At 36.0% G+C, this 21,170-nt stretch overlaps 1 protein-coding gene across 1 annotated transcript in view; it reads left to right on the forward strand.

Moving 5' to 3' along the window:
• The window catches only part of MALRD1 (MAM and LDL receptor class A domain containing 1), a 253,534-nt gene that overhangs the window by 86,968 nt on the left and 145,396 nt on the right, over nt 1-21,170 (forward strand). Inside the window, exons 22-26 of the mRNA XM_065666535.1 lie at nt 5,118-5,274; nt 8,939-9,049; nt 9,515-9,728; nt 15,928-16,175; nt 17,870-18,167. Of these exons, the coding sequence (XP_065522607.1) occupies nt 5,118-5,274; nt 8,939-9,049; nt 9,515-9,728; nt 15,928-16,175; nt 17,870-18,167 (1,028 nt within the window). The remainder of the gene's footprint in view (nt 1-5,117; nt 5,275-8,938; nt 9,050-9,514; nt 9,729-15,927; nt 16,176-17,869; nt 18,168-21,170) is intronic.

Genomic DNA, 21,170 nt, shown 5'->3' on the forward strand with positions numbered 1-21,170 from the left:
TAAATATGGTTGTTAGGAAAAAAGGAGAATTTACCTCCTTCTTAGCTAATGAAACAATCTAGGAATTTTCTTAGAAGTCTTTTGATTAAATGTTTTTTAACTAGGAAATCCTAGCTAATCTAAAACTAAAAGATCCTGCAAATATCTTAACTTTGCAAATATCTAAACGTTGGCAAAGCTTTTGTCAGCTATTCTTGGAGGAAATGGAATAGATAGAGAAGAACTGATCTCCGCCAGCTGCACTACCGTGATAAAGGATGCATAGGAATATAATAAATGCAGACTGAAACCACTGTCTTGTCTAATTCAAACCATCAGTTTAAGTTTTGATGGGCCCGCATTTTCCTGGTATGTCTAGTATCCCACAATCCTTCCCTTTTGATCAAGAGAATGCTTCTTTTGTATGTCATCTAGTACCCTAATGGTTTTTGACCACTGGTTTGGGGTTTCTCTCTCTACAGAAACCCATCTGGGCTGATAGCAGGTCACTGATTTAGCAGGGCCTGGAGAGATGGTGTTGAAGAACTGAAGAATGTTTAAATGTGTAATAGGTCCAATATGTCTATGGGGCTCTGTTTTGCTGTATGGACTTTGTGCAGTGTTTATGGAAATATATCTCCAGGAAAAATGGAAAGGAATATGGGAGCTGCTGAGTTTTGAATTTCAAATTTTAGTATGGTGTGAGATGTTTATCCCTTTAAGGAAACTGAAGTTTCATTCTTTGGTTTGCATCTTCATCTGTTTGATTTTGTCATTATTGCTGAGATGTGGAAGGAAATCAAAATTCTTTAATGAACTGGAGCTGTTTGTTTCCTAACCAAATTTAGTTTTCACTCTAAATTAAAAACCAAGGGTATTTTAGAAGGCCACCTAAGTGCTTAATCAGTGATTCTCATACAATTTGTAGAAGATATATAGGTGAATTAACACTTTAAAAACGGAGAGATGTTCAACAAATAATTAAATCTGAGCTTGAACTCTGTAAGGAAAAGTTCAGCTGGGTATTTTTTATTTACTTTCAGACATTACAATAAAAAACTATTACTACTGTGAAATGAGTAAAAATCTTTACTTGATAACACCAAATTAAAGCTGGGCCTAATTTTTTATATAGGCCTCTAACTTTTTTCTTTTTAATATATCTAATATTTCCCCTAAATACTAACTTCCATTTAGTATGTTCAATTTTCTGTGTTCTAAACTCTTTGAAGGCAGAAATACAGTGAAGATTCTTTTATGAATGGCCATTCTTTGCTAGGTTCATTTTAAATGATACTTGAAGTATTAAGCTATTAAGAAAGTCATGCACAGCAATGTACCTCATTTGCTTATGTTGAATTTCTTATATCCATTAAATATTGTGAATTTCCCCCTGAAATTAATTAGGATTATTGTAGTGGTGAAGAAACACCTCTTACAGGGAATGCTTGCAGTACAGAGGTAAAATTAATTATTTTTAAAGGATAAACATGAAAATTTTAGTGATACATATTGTAGCTGCCAAATAAAAGGTTTTCCATTGGATAATTTTCCAAATAAGCCCTAGATCTTGCAGGTATTGGCAGGGGAGCCTACATGTATTCTGCTGAATTGCGTCACTTACGTAAGATCTACATAGCCAGATTTATTCACTCTTATACATGTTGAACAGCACCTCGTTTTATACTTGTTGCTATCAACTTCTTTGGCCTCATTTGAAAAAAAAAAAAAAAAAAAAAAAGAGTGTGAGGGAAGTACTTTCATGGAATAAGAAAGGAATTTCAGAAGAGGTCAGATGATTCAGTCGCGCAATGAAGAAACTAGTACCTTGGCTGAAGATCACACAAAGAACAAAGATGTCACTACATGCCCTTGTAAAAAGTCCGTCTCCAGATTTCTTGCAGTCCTGTTTAGGTACTGGAAGGCTGCTCTCAAGTGCCCCCAGAGCCTTCTCTTCTCCAGGCTGAACAAGCTCAGCTTTCTCAACGTTTCATCATAGGAGAAGTGCTCCAGCCCTCTAATTGTCTTCATGTCCCTCCTCGGGACTCAATTCAACAGATGCATGTGCTTCTTATGTTGGGGGTCCTAAAGCTGAACACAGTACTTCAGGTGGGGTCTCACAAAGTGGAATAAAGAGGGAGGATCCCCTCCTTCGACCTTTATTTAGGGATTATTTTCACCTAGTTGTGCTAATACCTGCATATGTATTACTTTCTTTGGGGATTATTCTTTGCAATAATTCACTCCCATATATTTATGCTACTGTCTCAAGGATGATGTAAATTAATGCAGTTAAATATAAAGATATCTGAATTGCCAGGATAGCGTGATAAAAGAAAAGTATTAGCCATACTTCTCTCATCTGCTTCTGAATGAAAAGAAAAATAAGTTTATGGACAAGATCCAGATTTCCCCAGATTGTTACTCTTCCCCCTAGAATCCCACTGGACTCATGTTAATCCCTGTTGGCTTTATCAACAGTCCTCAGTGATCTCACCTGCTACATGTCTGAAAAACACCAGATGAAGATATGAACCACATCTTAAGATGCATTTTTGAAACTTTTTGTTCCTCCTTGACAAACATCTAATTGTCTGTAACTTAAAAAAAAGAAAACAAACAAACCCCCCAAAAAACAACTATAAACTGCTGAGCATTTCTTTTATAAGAAAGGAAGATTATCATTTGCTGAATGCTTACTTCTTTTTTATGAGTGGTAGTAGAAATGGTAACTAATCATGACACTGTTTTCCTGCATGCATTTGATTTCTACCTAAAACTGTGTGCATAGGCAACCCATCCCGCTAATTACTGATTTTTTTTTTTGTATAAAAGTAATTTTTTCAGTTATGAATCTTATGTTCTCTATGTTTTCTAATTAACATGTAAAAATTATCTGAAAAATGTTTCCTTTTCATGTATAAGCTCCATTTTATAAGATCTTTCAGTACTTCACTTTATATAAAAAAGTGGTATTAATTGCTTAGAGCTAAGAATCATATTTCCTAGCTAAAGAGAAATAATGGGAATAATTAACTTCTCTGCCTTTTGACATTTGCAGTTATTTTACATATGAATCCTTACCAATACCTGCAGATATAATGATTCTTTCACTATTGCAAGCTAGATAAGTTTGGGGAAAATCTCTGAGAGGAGGATGATTACAGGATTGTACTGTGGTTAATTAACTAATAAAGGTGCTTTCCTTACTTCTCACTCGTGGAATTTTTAGAAGGACACTTTGCCCTGCTGAAGGAAACAGTCTGGGATTTCTTTACGAAAATGTTTTATAACTACCAAAATTCTCTCTTATTTTCATCTAACAAAATATATTATGTAGTTTCCCCAAGGCTATAGCTGTTTCCTTTTTAACCCTTGTTGGCTGGTGTGACACCAGGGAAGGCAGAAGCAGTACTCTGCATAACAATCAATGAATCAGCCACTGGTTTGCAAGGATTTTTGAAGTGCTGTTTTGTGTCAATGTCTATCACTAGGTTTTAATTTTCTTATTAAGCAAAAAATTTAATAGTCTTAAACATTACAAAAGAAATAGAAAATAATTTTCATTTAAATATAGCCTTAAGATCAATCACAGGTTACTGGAAGAATAAGGAGATACTCAATGAAATTCTTTGCTCTAGGCAAAAGGAAAGTCAGGCTGTTTGCAGTCTATCAGTCTGTCACTGGTCATATTAGAAACAAGTTACTGCATAGGTGATTCTAAGGATGGATGAATTGGAGGACTTCAGATCCTCAGAGGAAACTGCTGTGTGAATGCAGAGAATGCCTGTTTCTAGCTTACTTTATATTATGTACTATAGTAAATAGAATGTGCTGTTCTGAAAGTCACTGAATATATGGCGGAATTAAGTTTCTCAACCTCCAGAATACATGGTAGGTCTTAAATAATATGTGTTGAAAGTATTTGGGGATTATCCAGTGTAAATTATCCTATACAGAAAATGTAAATCTTTGTGACTTTGCAGTGAGAAACATGTATGTGCTGTATTCATAGTTACTTTATGACACACATCAGTACATGTGTTCAGTAGAGGCACCGCAACCTCAGGTAAAATGTATCTAGATATATAATGAAGATATTTTAAAAAAATTTATGACATTTTAAAGAAACAATTTTCTTACAGGGTTTCAAAGTAACTTCGTATTATCGAAAAAGTAGTTTTTAAAATATTTGTTTACTATTTCATGGTTACTGCAGCAAAGAATGCATCAAAACCAATTGTTAGCAGAGGCATGAAAAAGTCTTTTAGTCCTTCGGTCTGCTCTAAGTATAAAAACTTGGGAAAGGCTGGTGGGAAAAAAAAAGACTTCTTGAATCTGAACCATTGGAATCTTGCCTGTATCCATTCAGCAGGACTTTCAGTCTGTGAACACCCTCTGGGCACCCTGCTTTTCTCTTGGCAGTGCTTGATGGGCATGATCACTGTCTTCTCCCAGCTGCAGAGGTGCAACTTTACAGAGTGATTGCTCAGAGCTTGGCCAAACAGGAAAACAGAAGAGCAAGGAAAAACTAATACCAGTGCCCTTTTAAAAACATAGGGTCCCATCAGCGGGTTTGTAAGCCCCTGTTGGAAAGGTTTTTCGAGAAGCACTGAGCAAATAGCAGCTCCACTGAAGAGAACTGAATCTTGTCTTTGGTCAACAACTGCTTTTTATTTTCAAAAGCAAGGAATCAAATCTTAGATACCCAAAACACTACAGCTGCACTTCTGGTCTCTCTGTACACTCAGGATCTGATGCTTACCGCAAAGCCAGACTCATCTTTCTCAGCAGCAAGAATTTCACCTAGTATCTTGTATTTTCCTGACTTCAAGCCAGGATCAAACCCTCTGATGTCCCTGAGGAAACAAGTGGTGTCAGGGAGAAACCCAGAGGCCCTCAAGCCCTCATCTATTTGACCCTGTGGGTAAAGGCTGACTGCAGCTCTGTGTTTTGTTTTGCCAATATAAAAATACCAGCTGCCTTTTCAAGGGGTTTTTGGGATTCTTGCCGCTTGGATACTCAGGCAGAAGACACTATTATCTGTATAAGGAAATATTACCATTTTAATTCTAACTGGAACTTAATTATGATGAGATGTTTTGTTTCAATAGAGAAAATCCTTTCTCCCTGAGCAGGTATACCGAAGAAGGCTGGTATCTGTTTGCAGACAGCTCAAATGGAGAATTTGGTGACACAGCTGACATTGCTACCCCAGTCATCTCCCTTACGGGACCCAAATGCAAAATTATATTCTGGAACCACATGAATGGTTCAACAATAGGCTCTCTGGAGGTATGAAGATATTCTTTGTTTTGGGTTGTTTTTACTGCCTGAAATTGCTGTGCGAAAATGCATGCCTTGTCATTTAGTTTCATTAAAACCTAGGCTGCTAGTAAATGAAAATGAACAATTACCGTAAGTTCACTGTTCTCAGTATATTATGATATGAGTGAAGCATATTAGGTCAAGTAAGACAGGGGAAATGTAACTTTTAGCAATCAAAAATAATGACCTTTATAGGCATACTGTGGCTGGAACATCTATACAAGTATAAGCCTTGTTCTGCACTCTTTGACACTGAAAAGCATCAGTAGATATTTGAACATTGAGGTCTTGGCTGAATTTGGGAGCATGAAAAAAAGTTGTTTTATTAAAATTTGCTCTCATTTTTTGTGGAAACAGCTTAGTCCTCAGAAAGTTTAACATATATTTCTCAGAGATTAATTGTATTATTGTAAGCAGCATTGAACTATTTCTAGGACATAACAGCAACAAAACTACTTACCCATATGCTTTTCTTCTCTCCAGTTAAAAGCGGTTCTGTAAAGAAAATGTAACTTGTTTAGAGGCTTGTAGATCAAATAAGTCACTGCAAAATGTTAATAAAGCAGCAACACTGTTCTCAACATTTTTTGCCACACATCTGAGTCCTTATAATGGGTTTTTCCATGAATGTTACACTATAACTTACAGCATCAGAATTGGATTGAAAAAACACCCAGGATAAATTACCCAGTCACCTGTGCACTCAATATCAAATTGGGTGTGGCCAGTGCATGCAGATTAGGTTGTATGAATAAATTCTCTCTAGTTCAGTTACTCTGAATAACAGAAGAAAAAGCTGGCAGAATTAAGCTTTTCTGAAGATGAAATTAAAATGTTTGTTAACATTAGAACTGAAATCAGATGTGCTGTTCTTCGCTCCATGTGTGTGTCTTGCCAGATGTTCAGAGGAAGCATGTTCTGTGTTTACTTGAATTATTTTTAAACAATTTTTAAAAGTACCTCTGAATTATTCCCAAGTAAGTAAGGATCTTGCAAGGGTGCTTGGCAGGTAGTCAAATTTTAATTTATCAGAATTAGTGGAAAAATCATAGTATAATGCTGGTTGGTTCTCGGTTTTAAGCCTCGGGACAGATCAGTTTGCTTTGAGGCTTTGCATTTACTCTGGTGTCCAGGGCTTCTTCACAGTGTGAGAACCCATATTAGTTGGAATAAGGTCCACAGAGTGTTCTGTAGAACAGCAAATTCCATGGAGCCACATCTAGTATTACTACCAAAAAAGGCAAGTGTTATATGGTGGTGAGTTTTTTTCAGTTTCAGCAGCTAGTTTCCATTTACTCCTTAATTGATTTCCCCTGCCATAAGTTAATTAATTTTAAGATGTACCAAAGGAAAATAACACAAACTTTACATTTTAACTGTTGTCAATAATTACTTGGTTTCATTTGCTTAATTATGCAATGAATAATGAATATAGGAATCACTCAGAATATAAAATTATTTAAGCTATTTCTCATTATTTTCTTCAGAAGGTTCTAAGTATTACATGAATATGACCCTTTTCTGTGCTTAAAATCATGAATGACCTTTTATCTATCTCTTACCCTAAAACTACCGCATTTTTATTTAATCCATTGGATTCTTGCATTTTAGTCTGTATCTATGCTGTCAAATGTCATATGGAATCATAGAATTGGTTGAGTTGGAAGGGACCTTAAAGATCACCTAGTTCCAAATCCCCTGCCATGGGCAGGGACAAAGGTTGCACAAAGCCATCTTCCCTGGCCTTGAATACTGCCAGGAATGAGACAGCCGCAGCTCCTCTGGGCAACTTGTTTTGGTGTCTCACTACCCTCACAGTGAAGAATTTCTTCCTGATATCTAATCTAAATCTACTCTCTGTCAGTTTAAAGCCATTCTCCCATTGCCCTATTAATATAGGACATGCTGAAGACTTAACCTGTTGTTAACAAGAGTGGCTGTTTTCCTATTTTTCGATTACATGCTTAAACATTCAAAGATATTAAATGTAAACATTAAAGCTGCCACTTTATTACACAAAATCAGATTGAATATTTGTTGGAATCATTTTTGCCTGGTTTCTGCCCTCTGATTTGGCAAGGGTAGCTCTATTAAAGTGCTAGATGTGCTTTTTCAATTACTTGCAACATAATTAAAATGCGTAGGGGTTCAAAGTGCAGTAAGGTACAGGGAAGCCTTGGATCTTAATAGCACACAAATTTATGGCCATATTTAACTGTATAATTGAATTATAACTTTTGGCATGATGCAATAAAAAAATTTCTGGTGAAGGACTTGTGTTTATAATTTAGAAGGTAATTTACAGTGTGCAATAAAATGTGTTTCTATATAGTCACACATATCTATATTCATATAAATAAATAGTTTGTAGGTAAGAAAAACTTTTTCTTATTCAGCAAACTTTACTCTCTCAAATAATCCTTTTCTTGTCTCAATTTTTTTTTTCCCTTAAAATTCACGTCTTCCGTGGGCAGTTCTGACTATAAAGTCAGATGTCACTCAGTTTTCTATTCAATTTAATGTATTACAACCGTTTCTTCTGTTTCCCTGGATGAAAGCTCTTCAGTGTGAGGAACTGCTCTTTGCTTGGCAGAATTTACCTGTTATGCAACATCAAAGACACTCTCAGGACTGCATAAATTTTCAAAAAAATCTGTTTGTTTCTTTTTCATTGAGATGAAAAATGTCTGGATTGCCCTAAGAAGATTACACAGGATAGCAATAAATCCTTGAAAGCAGAAATGGTTCAGGCAACTAGTGAACTGATGCTTAGCTCTGTGAGTACTGGCTGGAGACACAGCTTGGCACACTTCATCAAACACCCAGATTGTTGTTATTGTTAGCTCAGTTGAATTTGGATGCCCAAGAGGTTGGAGCAAAGCATGTTTAGGACTTTATGCTCATGTTGGAAAGTGGCAGCTTTCTCTAGTTAAATGGCTATTTATAGGGGTGAGGGTTTTTGCGAGTCTTCCATTGCTCAAACAGATGAAAACCGGTCTTTAAAAGAAAAAAAAAAAAAAAAAGTTTTTATTTGTAGAAGAAAAGACTTTTCCTAGGAATCAGAACAATAAAATCTATCCCAGAATGGAGCAATCTAATGGATGCATGAACTAATATATTTTTCGGTAACTCTTGTTGTTGATACTGTTTCCATGTTTTACAAATGGATCCCTACTTATTAATGAGTAATTTTTATCTGTGGCTAACCACTTGTGGTAAATTAATAGGTTAAGTTAGTCCAGTTAAGGCTCTGGACTGAGTATGCTTGCGAGGAGTTCAGAAAATCTTAAAACATTTTTTTTTTCTTGGAATATTCTGGCACTGGTAAATCACTTTGGATGTTAAGAAAGTTTCTTCACTGAGAGGGTGGTCAGATAATGGAACAGGCTTCCCTGTGAAGTGGGGAGCCTGTCAGAGTTCAAGGAGCATCTGGATGATACTCTTAGTCGTATGATTTAGGTGGTCCTGCAAGTATCAGGGAGTTGGACTCAGTGGCCCTTTCCAACTCCAGGTATTCTATGATATTTAATGGTGGTACAAGATACTCTCAGACTCTTGTATACAATGAAGGGACCTGAAGTGTGTCGGTAATAGGAGGACTTTTTGTGACCTACAATTATTTCCTTTTTAGGTACTCTGTAAAACTAGTAACAGGACTTCTAAACTGTGGACTCAAAGTGGCAGCCAAGGTCCCCAGTGGAACAGAGCAGAAGTGTTCTTAGGAATTCGTTCTAATTTTCAGGTGTGTATTCTTATGTTGTGATTCCTAAACAACTGCCTTTATATACTTTTATGTTATGCCTTCTTCACCTCTTATTTTTTATTTTTTTTTGTCCCCTACACATATTCTCTTTCTGAATAGCAAAACTTAACCAATCAGACAGCCAAAAAGATATCTGAGCTGGATGCGAGGTTTTAGAGATTTCTTACTCCCCTTCAGTCTCAGACTGATACACATTTTTAAGACAGAGAATCCCTTTTATCCTTGAATCCAATGTAGGTTAATCTATTCCACTTCCTTCTTCTTAGTGTGTAGTAGTACTACCTCTGGTTTTTGAAAAAAAGAGTCTTGAGCATGATGTGACCACTATATGTTATATTTATAGATTTGTAAGGACCACCACTGTCTCTGTTCTTTAATTGTTGCATACGTAAGCTTTTAAGTCTTTATAGTGTCTTACTGTAATAACTCTGTAATTTTTATTAGATTGTTTTCAGAGCAAATCGTGGTGTCAGTTACATGGGAGACGTGGCAATAGATGATATTACCTTTGAAGATTGTTCCCCTCTGCTCATCCCAGACAGACTTTGCACATCAGAGGAATTCACATGTGCCAACAAGTACTGCATCCCAAAGGATAATCTGTGTGATTTTGTAAATGACTGTGTAGATAACTCAGATGAGAGCCCTACTATTTGTAGTAAGTATGGTATTTTGTATTATAATTATCATAAATAACTGAATTTTTATTACTTGAATATATTTTGCAGCTCATCAGCTAAGACAGCAAACAAGAAAATAATAATTGAATTCTATTCCTTGGCTTTTAAGGACTTTAAATTATTATTATTTATTTTCAAATCATAAAATAGAAGCTGAAAAGCTGTTAGTGAATTTCTTAAAACAACTCAGAAGGTGGGTCTCTTTAAAAGCAGAATTGAAATCTGGTTTCCCTATGAAAAGAATGTATTAAGTCTGAAAAAGTACTTCAAGTGTAATACCCTTTGGGATATGAGGGACCTACCTCCTTTGATATTTCAAGGCTTGTCAGGTCTCATAGCAAATAATTTTAATTTAAATACTGTACAGTTTTGATTTTACAAGAGATATCAAGAAACAGCATCTCTAGTATTGGATTCAAAGAATGAACCCATATCAAATATGTTCTCTGGGGAAATGGATCACAATATATAGCACTAACTCTTTTTCCTACACAGTCGTGAGAAATGCTCACACAATCAAAACCACATTGTTTTATTGTATGAACAGTTGCCTCATTTTTATTGAGATTATGAATATAGTTTATTATGTTCTTCGTAAACAAAATTATATGAAGCAAAATTATGCTAACATCCTATGGAGTTAAGGTATACAGCAAAGGTGGACTGTGTTTTACAAATTACTTTCATACTGTTAAACTTCTCAGTGATTTCCAAACCAGGAACAGCATTTCACTAAGCTGTATGGCGACTGATTTAGATCTTCTGCAACTAAAACTAAGGAGTGTATCAGGTTGGGATTACTCTGAAAAATGCTGCCATATCTTGGCTTCTATTTTCTGAAATATTTAGAAATTGCTTACCCGTGACCTTCTGAGTTTTCTGGGTTGTATGTATCTCCTGTGAAACACCGTTAGCCAATACAGACTGAAGCATTAGGGGCAAGATGGTTCAAACAGGGTGATGGGATTTAGTTTTGCAACCACCTGAGGTATTTAATTTTGATTGCCTGCTAGAAAAGAGGTGAACTGAAACAGTCTCACAAAGAAAATTCCTTCCTGTAAAGTGCTTTTTCTATTGCTATTTATAAGTTTAAAAAAGTTAAGAAGTAATAAAAAAAAAAAAAAGAAAAAACCTGACTGCATTTTAACAGAAAGTATCACAGTGAGGTATTGCAGAGCCTTAAGAGCGCAGGATGACTGGGATGAAACTTCTACATCAGCATGGATTTTGCCTCAGATAAAAAATTTATTTCATTTCATAGTGTGTACTTGTGCTGTAAAAATGCTTAGTGAACAATTATGACTTTCTTTGTAAGGTCCGGGAGCGTTTTCTTTGACAACATTTTCAGTAATGATGTTAGGAATTAGACTGTTTGTTTTCCTTTCTTTTTTTTTTTTCCTTTTATTTTTTGCATTTTAAAATAACTGTGCTGTTTTAAATTTCCACTATGTGCTGGTTTCTTTTCTTGGTGCTTCCTCTGTCATATATTTAATAAACTAGAAATATATAATACAGCACTTGCTGAAAATATACCTAACGGGGAAATGCTTGTTCTGTTTTCCCACCTTTATTGTGAAGCAGGCTGCCTTCAAAGAGGATGTAGTGATAGGAAAAGCGTATTTCCACTCTGTGGAGTTCTTTTTCATTCTTTGTAGCCATCAGAGAAGTTTCCTCACTGCTGAACCGTAGAGCAGTATCTTGAAAACCTCAAACTAGGAAGCCTGGCAAAAGCTTTAGTAGCGAAAAGCATAGTAGTAGATTAAAGGACAGGAAAGGAAAAAAAGGCAGTTTTCCCCAGGCACAGTGACTGTGTTTAGAAAAAACTTGAAAACTGTGCAGCTTCCAAACATCTATAAAGTAGCTTTTAGCAGTAGGCCTTCTTGGATTACTTGCTTTAACTGTCAACGTAGTTTGCTATGTGCATGAAGACACACTGTACCTTAGTTGCGAAAATTTTCTGCACCATGTTGAAAGAAACTAGACCCTAATCTATTATATTCCCAAAACTCCAGAATGTACACAGGACTGTACCACATAATGATATTCTCCAAGTCTAATTAGTAGTGTCTAGACAAAGCTAGTTCTGCTGAGATATAAACCATGCCTCATAAATCTGTTAAATTACTATTGAGAGATCTGTGCCTTGGCTTTGTTTACTTCGTTGATGGCTCTTTTTAGCTAGTTACACGATGTCAGTGCCATAACATAAGTGAAGTACACATGTTAACAGATATATTGTTTTGTCAAGTGCTCAGAAATTATCCCATTAGATACTGAGTGATCCAATCTCAGAGTTTTCTTTAACTACAATGTCGCTAATACTACTTTCTTACTACGAGTATATGAAAACAAAATAACTCACAACAGTGCTGGAGAGGCTTTGGGTGATAACACTCCTTCAGCTTTGTTCGAAAACTGTCAGGGTTTACCTTATGCTGCTTGAAGTTACTAGAGTATAAGAGGAAGGTCTCTGAGGCAGCTCTGGTTGGATTGAGTTGGGCATGCCTCCCTGAAGAAGAAATGGTATTTTATGAGACCTAGTAAATTAAATTTTGTGAAAAAAGGCTATGGGGGCAGTAGCGTTATTCCAACCTGAAGTATGGATTAATGTCAGTGCAGATGGCTCTACTTTTTAGACATCTGGTTTTGTCTAAGCTTGGTTAATGTTTGATTTAGGTCATAAGTGTGCTTGTGAAGCAAATGTCTCAGTTATCCTTATTTATTACAATTTAGTTTGTATTGCAGAGTGTGCTCAAGCCTATGAACTAGGATTTTTTTCATTATAAAATAAAAGAACGAGCTCCAGAAAGGCATCAAATGGATTTTAACCATTAGTGGTCATTCAGCCTGCAAGACCAGTCTATAGCCCTTCAGTCCTTATTCCTTCACTATCCTCCCTAAATGTATTCTGGTTTTCAACATCAAGTGTATTGCTCTACATATCTGCACTTATAGCTCTGTACTTGTTCATCTAGGTACAGTTGTTGGAAATTACTTAAAATAGTTTAAATTTTGTTTTATTTAATTACTTAGTTTATTACGAAGATTCATTACACCTTTTGTGATCAATATGCCTACTGATAACTGTTTTTCTTAAATTAATAAACTTTCATAAAGCAGACTAACTCACCAGCCCCTTGTCACTGCTCCAAAGACAAAAGCATTACCTTTCCTTTTGTTCTTCACTAAGAGTTCATAGTTCTTCACAGAAGTGTCTACTACCTAAGATTAAACACGCAAGTGCACAGTCATCTGTTGTAACTCAAGCTTCTAAGCAGGCTGCCTAAGTTCATGGAATCATAGAATCATAAAATAGGGTTGGAGAGGACCTTAAGATCATCTAGTTCCAAGCCACCCACCATGGACAGGGACACCTCACACTAAGCCATGTCACGCAAGGCTTTGTCCAACCTGGCCTTGAACACCGCCAGGGATGGAGTATTCACAGCTTCCTTGGGCAACCCATTCCAGTGCCTTGCCACCCTTACAGTAAAGAACTTCCTCCTTATATCCTATCTAAACTTCCCCTGTTTAAGCTTGAACCAGTTACCCCTTGTGCAATCACTACAGTCCCTGATGAAGAGTCCCTCCCCAGCATCCCTATAAGCCCCCTTCAGATACTGGAAGGCTGCTATGAGGTCTCCACGCAGCCTTCTCTTCTCCAGGCTGAACAGCCCCAACTTTCTCAGCCTGTCTTCATACGGGAGGTGCTCCAGTCCCCTGATCATCCTCGTGGCCCTCCTCTGGACTTGTTCCAACAGTTCCATGTCCTTTTTATGTTGAGGGCACCAGAACTACACACAATACTCCAAGTGAGGTCTCGCGAGAGCAGAGTAGAGGGGCAGGATCACCTCCTTTGACCTGCTGGTCACGCTTCTTTTGGTGCAGCCCGAGATATGGTTGGCTTTCTGAGCTCTGAGCACACACTGAAGCTGGCTCATGTTAAGTTTCTCATCAGCCAACACCCCAAGTTCTTCTTCACAGGGCTGCTCTGAATCTCTTCTCTGCCCAACCTGTAGCTGTGCGTGGGATTGCTTCGACCCACATGTAGGACCTTGCACTTGGCATGGTTAAGCTTCATAAGGCTGGCATCAGCCCATCTCACAAGGATGTAGAGGTCCCTCTGGATGGCATCCCTTCCCTCCAGCGTATCAACAGAACCACACAGCTTGGTGTCATCGGCAAACTTGCTGAGGGTGCACTGTCCATGTCACAGACAAAGATGGTGAACAAAATTGGTCCCAACACCAATCCCTGAGGGACACCACTCGTTACTGGTCTCCAACTGGACATTGAGCCATTGACCACAGCTCTTTGCATACGGCCATAAATTCTCTTTTTAATCAATGGAGTAACTCGCTGATGAAAGTACATGTAATTTAAAATGGGTTGTTTGAGTTAGATTAGATAAATAGTCCTATAGATATGAGTATTTTTCTTTGTTGACTATAGAGATCCTACAAGGACATATAAATTCAGATAGGTAGCACGCAATCTATAAAACACTATTTGGGATGTTCTGTGCTTGTGCCTTAAGGACTTGATTCTTGAAAACATTCCTTTAAAATAAAATGCTCAGTTGCATGCATGAATTTTATTAACTTGATATATAATTTGTAAGTAATGGAAGGAGTTTCTTTAACAGGGATCATGAAATATTAAGTAATTAAATGATCATATGGCAAAAGTTGAGTGACAAATTTTATGGAAAGTTACATTCAGCTGAGGTCAACTATAATCTGTGTTTTACATAAACGATGAAGATATTTAGCACATAAGATTAGGGTATTTTTAATTCTTATTTCATATGGCATCGTATTTGCGGACAAGGGTAAAAGTGAAGCTATTTTTGCTAAACAGTCGCTATTTTTAAGCAAAAGTTTCTAGCTTCTTTTTTACACTTACAACCTCCATAAAGAAAAATACAAGGAGGAAATCTTGCATCTGATTTCAGCCTGAAATTTTAGATGTAGTCTGTCTGAATTGCTTTGGTCCATGGGTAGACTGCATGGATTTTTGTTCTCATTACTAAATTTTCTGACCAACTGCAAGTTACATAAAAGCTTCTTCTAATTGGCTGAACTTTATCAGAGTTTATCAGAAGAGGTTCAGTTAACATTTTACAATTTTTGTAATTCCTTATATTATCAGACAAAACTATCCGTATGGTTTCCAAATTTATCTCCAAAACACTTTCCTTTCCAGCAATAGCATAACAAATAGTGAGAATATTCAGGGCACAGTTAAAAGTCTCTTGAAGGCTCTGCTGAAATTCCAGTTTATTTCAGCAAGTTTAGTCTTACTTGGTAATCATTAGAATGAATTTATAAATGCGTTGAGGAAAAATATAAACACCTTCTGGAGTGGGGCAATTGACTAAACCTTAATTTATATGGACAGTTGACTCACCATGATGGCTGTTTTGACATTCAAGATTGGAAATCATTAAAGAGCATGCACATGGTTTCATATAAAAATCAACCTAAATTATGGTAGTTTTCTGTTTTTCTAGGCATTAAATACAATCATCTGTGCTTGTATATTGGTTAAGAAAATACATGTGTGAGCTCTTCTGGAAATCCGCAAAAGTAAACTATGGGTGTTATTCAGGTCAAAGTTGGCACACCTGCAGTTATATTAACTGTATGTGTCTTTATGATACTCAAAATAATTTGAAGGGGTTTCTGTTCCCTAAACACAGACATTTGTTATCATTTTCACATGACCTTAACCTGTTCCTCCAAAAAGAAGCTAGTTTTTTGCAGATTTCTTGGATATCCTATGGAAGGTACCAATTGACCTCTGTTTATTAGACCATAAAGAGCCGTTCAGCTTGATCTAAAATAGATTGCTATATTTGGTTACTTTTACACCAAGAACTCTGACGATAACGAGAGCCTGAGACATACCTCACATATACGCAGTTTTCCTGTATCTATTATTAGATATATATAAAATTAGATATATACCTAATATGCCTGTGATATTGTATAATAGGTATTATATCTATTATTATATCCTAGAACAGCATAAATGCTGGTTAATATGATACATGCATTTATTTTTTTTTTATATTGAAGCTTTTTTTCATGGATTTGAGTACAAGGTTGTAATATATGTACCTAATTAACTTCTTGAAAACAAATCTCTGTTCATATGTGTGCAAATCTCTTTCAGGTACATCTATTGGGCATTGCAATTTTGAGTTTGATCTTTGTGGATGGAAGCAAGATGAAAGTGATGATTTTGACTGGAACCTCAGAACTAGCAGTACTACAAAAACGGGCACTGGACCAGCTACTGATCGTACATTGCAAGAGCCATCTGGTCATTATATTTTTATAAAGAGTTCATTTTTTCAGCTGTCAGGACAGAAAGCTAGAATTTCTAGTCCTGTATTAAGCAGAAGGAATAAAAACTGCAAGGTATGTGGGGGTGTGGTACTAGTAGAAATGCAGAATTTGAGTTCTACATTAGACCAAGATAATACTCCTAAAATGAACAAAGATGATCATTGAAATATTTCTTGAGACAAAAGCAAGCATGTTGCAGAAGAGTCAGCCTGATCATATTTTCTTGGAATATTTTCTTATGAAAACATGTATTTTGTTGCAGAAGAATGATTTCTGCAAGTAAATAAGTGCTCTGATAGATTCAGATGAAGTTGATAGTGAATGTGGTGTCTGATTTAGAATATGCCTTATGAAACACTCATCCTAACTGATCAGATGACCCCTAAAACTACTTTATACCACTCTGTGAGTGATTAAATATGAAAGAAAAGGTGAACAAATGCAGTGTGGTTGAAGTTGCATGTCAGCATAGAACCTAGGATAAAGAGGTTAGGCTTTTTACTTTGTTAATTATTTTGCTATTAATGATGGTCTGCCTAACTTGGCAACATGAATGTTGTTTGGCTATCTAAATTTACTCAGTTAAGTAAGCTCAAAAGCTTTCTAATGATCTGGCCTTAGAGTAGTCACTTGGCTATCCAGCATGAGAGCATCTCCACTACTGATGCCACACTTGGAATTCTTACTTCATCTATTGATTGGAGATGCTGTTCTAGTAACTTGCCTGAGAGATGATATCATCATCTTTATATTTATAGAAGATGTAAAATTTATTGACTTCCTGCCTATAAAGTAGAATATGTAATTATTTTAAATTATATTTTTGTCCTCAGAGGTCTCATTTTGCAAGTTCACCTTTATGCATCTATCAAGTAGCTATCTCAAGTGGATAATCAAGAGGATAAACTTAACACTTAAAATTAAATCTGGACATAGCTTTTTTTTTTTTTTTTGTACATAGCATTATTGCTGTAAGATGCATCTAGAAATGATGAAATAGAACAGAAGACCAGTATTGTAACACTAATATCTAAAATTGTTTGATGTAATTGAGATACTGTGAAAATAACTGATACTTAATGTTGGCTACTCTTCACAGTGTTTATTTTAAGTTGTACTTGACCTTACTTTATATTTCATAATTTGTTTTACCTATTTTTACTACATAAATCAGTGCTTCTAACCCAAGGTCTTCTTATGCCTTATTTTAGTTATTGTTTTGCGTTTCTGTAGTCCATATAGAGGTTTTGCTCCCATATTAGATGAGAGAAGATTATTTTCTATTTAGACATTCTATAATCTAGCCCAAACACATTTATAACCAGAAAAGTGTTCAGTAAACTAAGCAACCTGATCTAGTGGAAGATCTCCCTGCCAGTGGTGGAGGGGTTGGAATGAGATGATTTTTAAGGTCCCTTCAAACCCAAACCATTCTGTGATTCTATGATATTGTAAACAACACTGCTCCATTCCCCTGTTTCCTTGTGAAGTATTTTCATTCTTTTCCACTTATATGCAAGGGTTATTCAAAGGGATGAAATATCATCTGTCACAGTATTGTAATGCTGGCTTCAAAGTTTGGCTTACTTCAAAAATTGTCACTAGTAAGTCTTGTGTGTGTCTCAATGAAATAATTTTTGAATCCATCAAATTAGGGGCTATTTTGAATGCTACTAATGTCGCTCGATTTAATTACGGTAAACACAACAGCAGAATGTGTCTGAAGTCACCTATTCTGTACTTGATGCTGTTGTTCCTGCTTACAGATACTCTTCTATTACCATATGTATGGAGCTCACATTGGATCATTGATTGTCTACCAGAGGACTGTGGTAAAACATGAAAAAATTCTCCTTAATCTGACTGGAAATCAGGGTAATTTCTGGCAGCGCAAGGCATTGATCCTGGCTGGAGATAGCGATGAAGATTTCCAAGTTGTCTTTGAAGGGATAGCTGGAACAGGTCCCAAAGATGGCATAGCACTTGATGACCTCACATTTTCCAGGGAGTGCTTACCATCCCAGGAGTTTTTACCAGCAGAGCCTACGACATTGCCTACAACAGGTATGTTTCTGCTATGGGTAAACTGTCTGTAAGTCTGTATTCTGTTAGAATGAATAGAAGCATTGCTTTCATTCCTTTGTCTCTCCTTCAGAACAGAAATAGAATACATGTCTTGCTAAAGAAATGTTGAAATTAATATTCTTCTAAGAAGCTTTCTGAAATCCTAGCAAAAATATTCTATGAAGTAATTGTTTGAGTACTAAGTAAGAACTTGTGCATCGGTAAAACTTCCTGTCCAGCCATGTATAATTAAATAATATCTTATTTAATTCAGTGGGATTTGTTTATTAATAGTTGTAAAATACGGTTACTGTAAAAGAAAGAACTGAGTGGGACAGAGCCAGCGTAGATAGATTGTAATAAAGCCAGCAGGCTTTAATGTTTTTTGGCAAGTAGAAATTCCTACTGGTACAGTTTAGGTATGATAACCATCTTCTTCCCATGTGGTGTTGTGCCGGTATTGGTGCAAATATTTGCACTATTCTCACTTACTGCATAAGGGAAATAAGACTCAGAAAAATTTTGCCAAAAAAAAATAAAGTTTGATGGGGTTGGATCCTAATAACCATAAGGAAAGAGCTGCTCCTGAAAGCACTGATGTTGCTCATTACTAATACTTACTTGGACAAAAATGATTAAGAGAAACTGACAGAATAGGATAGATATCTTTCCTCTTTCCACATTTATCACCAGAGGTACTGAAATGTAAGCCCCCAAAGTGAAATTTAGGAGATGCATTTCATTCCTGGGCCTACTACAAATTTTCTGCATGGCTGCAGCAAGTCATTTTATCCCACTTCTCTGTATTTCTGATCAATAAAACAAAGTTAATATTTCCAATGTCAAGGACTATTGGGAGAATGGATCATTAATTTATGTGAGCTGCTTTGCTTTGTTACTTCTGCTAAAGAGTAGTTTCCCTTTTAGGGTATCGTTAAGCACTGCTCAGGCACTGGGAAATAACACTGATGAGATTTCATCAAACCCAAGAAATTACACTTTACTTTGCGCACAAGATAAGCAGGAAAGATATGGGCAAAATTTTCCAGATAGATCTCTTATAAATTGCCAGTTACAGTACATAATATTGGCTTCCTACTTCTGTCAAAACAGTCATGGGAATTTGTTGCAAATGAGATTGGTATTTTAAAGTTCAGCTTTGTATGAATATTACCCCAAAAGAAACACAAGCTGAGATTTCCAATTCTTTATTTTTGATGTTTTCAGACTCTGGTCCCTCAATGGCAGGTGCAAGTCCCTGTGGTTATGTTAGGAATTTTAAAACTTTGGTCTTGATAGCAAAGGATGTTCCAAAATACTTTTATGAAGTATATAATGAAAAAGCTATTAAAATTTCAGGAAAAAGCCACCAGAGACACCTTTCTTGCTGTAGCTCATCCAAGATGTACTTTCTGAACTTTGTAGATTCACAACACTTTGAGATAATGGCCCAAATTCATTCTTAGAGTGATGAATTTATAGTGAATCTTATAAAGAACCATCTTTTCTGTATCAACAATTTTCACTTGTTCTAGATAAGAGGTTGATGTTAGCCACTGAGTATTGCAACATGCAGCTACTATTTACAGTGATATCTGTTCAGATCGTTGCTTAAACATGAGTTAAGAAAGCAGAGTATGAAATTTTTTCCTGCCTATAGAACTGTTCTGAACAGTGACAAAATGCATGTTGGAGGCTGTGAAAAGTGCTCTGTGATGTAACTTTATCAACTAGAGACAGCTAGAATGACCACGATGATCAACTGCAAAAATCTGGACTCATAGACTTTTCTGCTTATATGCAGAGACAAAGAAGAGTTTAACCAGAAGTGAAACACTTGTATACATTGCTCAAAGTTTTTAAAGTTTCCAAAGATGAAAAACATCATGCAGCAGAGATCTGCTCCTTTCTTTTCTCCATCTAGAGAGAATATTTGTGAAAGAAGTTGAAATGTTTTCTCTTATAGAGAGAGATTTGTAGATTTTGAGGTCTATTCTCATAACATAAAAATACATATTTTTCTACATGTTTTATATGGTTCTTCTATTATATTTGAATGTGTTGTTTCCTTTACTTGGAACTTGCAAGGAATGTTTTCTTCATTTTAGATACTCAAAATACGACAGTGAATAGTAACTGTCATAATGCCTTCCTCCTCTTCTCTTCACTCAAATTAAGTTTGGTTAGTCAGTGTTGTTTTATTTCCCCACAATTTGAAGAGCTTTGAAATTTTTATGAGATACCAATCTGCAATTGGTATTCAGCAAGCTGAATAAACCACATAAAAAGAGGAAAATGAAAATCTGATACAATCACTTTTTAAAATCTTTTTTTTTTTTTTACAAAAAAGGGATTTTTTAACAAAAAAAAAAAAAAGGTGAAAAAACCAACAAAAAACTTCAACAGAATTCATTGTAATGCACTCAGCAAGGGAGATAATTCTGAGTCTTATAAGCAATATCACTTTGTAACAGAAGTATACTGAAGCGGTCCGTGGTTGTTGTTCTTGCACATAAAAGTGCTGTGGCAGTGGATGTAGTGTAAGGACTAAACAGAATAACATCATTAAAAGTTCCTATCTATGACAGTGACTCACTGTTCAGAAGTATTGTTCTCTGACTGTATGTGAACTCTTTGAAGATCTAACTTTTTTTTTCTTCTGGACGAACTTGCAGTAATACTTAAGGGCTGAAAGCAAGCACTGGACAACTAGAAAAGAAAAAATTGAAAGCATTTCCATTTTCTTGAGTCTGAAAGGATGCTGTAGACCTGTCCTCATGATGCTGCTTAGCAACAATGACACTGAACTGGAATAACCACTGAGAGCCACTTAAAACGCTGTGAGGAAGGAACAATAAACAGTTTAGGCTGGTGCCTATCAACTCTTCACTTTATGAATAGCAATGTATAGAGGAACGTAGGGGTTTGCTTATGTCCTGCAAAGGAATTGCGTGAAGGAAGAGACAAAGCAGTTCTGTTCTAACAGTATTGTTTATGTTTTTT

The sequence above is a fragment of the Lathamus discolor genome, chromosome 2 (assembly GCF_037157495.1).
Source record: "Lathamus discolor isolate bLatDis1 chromosome 2, bLatDis1.hap1, whole genome shotgun sequence".
Taxonomy (NCBI): domain Eukaryota; kingdom Metazoa; phylum Chordata; class Aves; order Psittaciformes; family Psittacidae; genus Lathamus; species Lathamus discolor.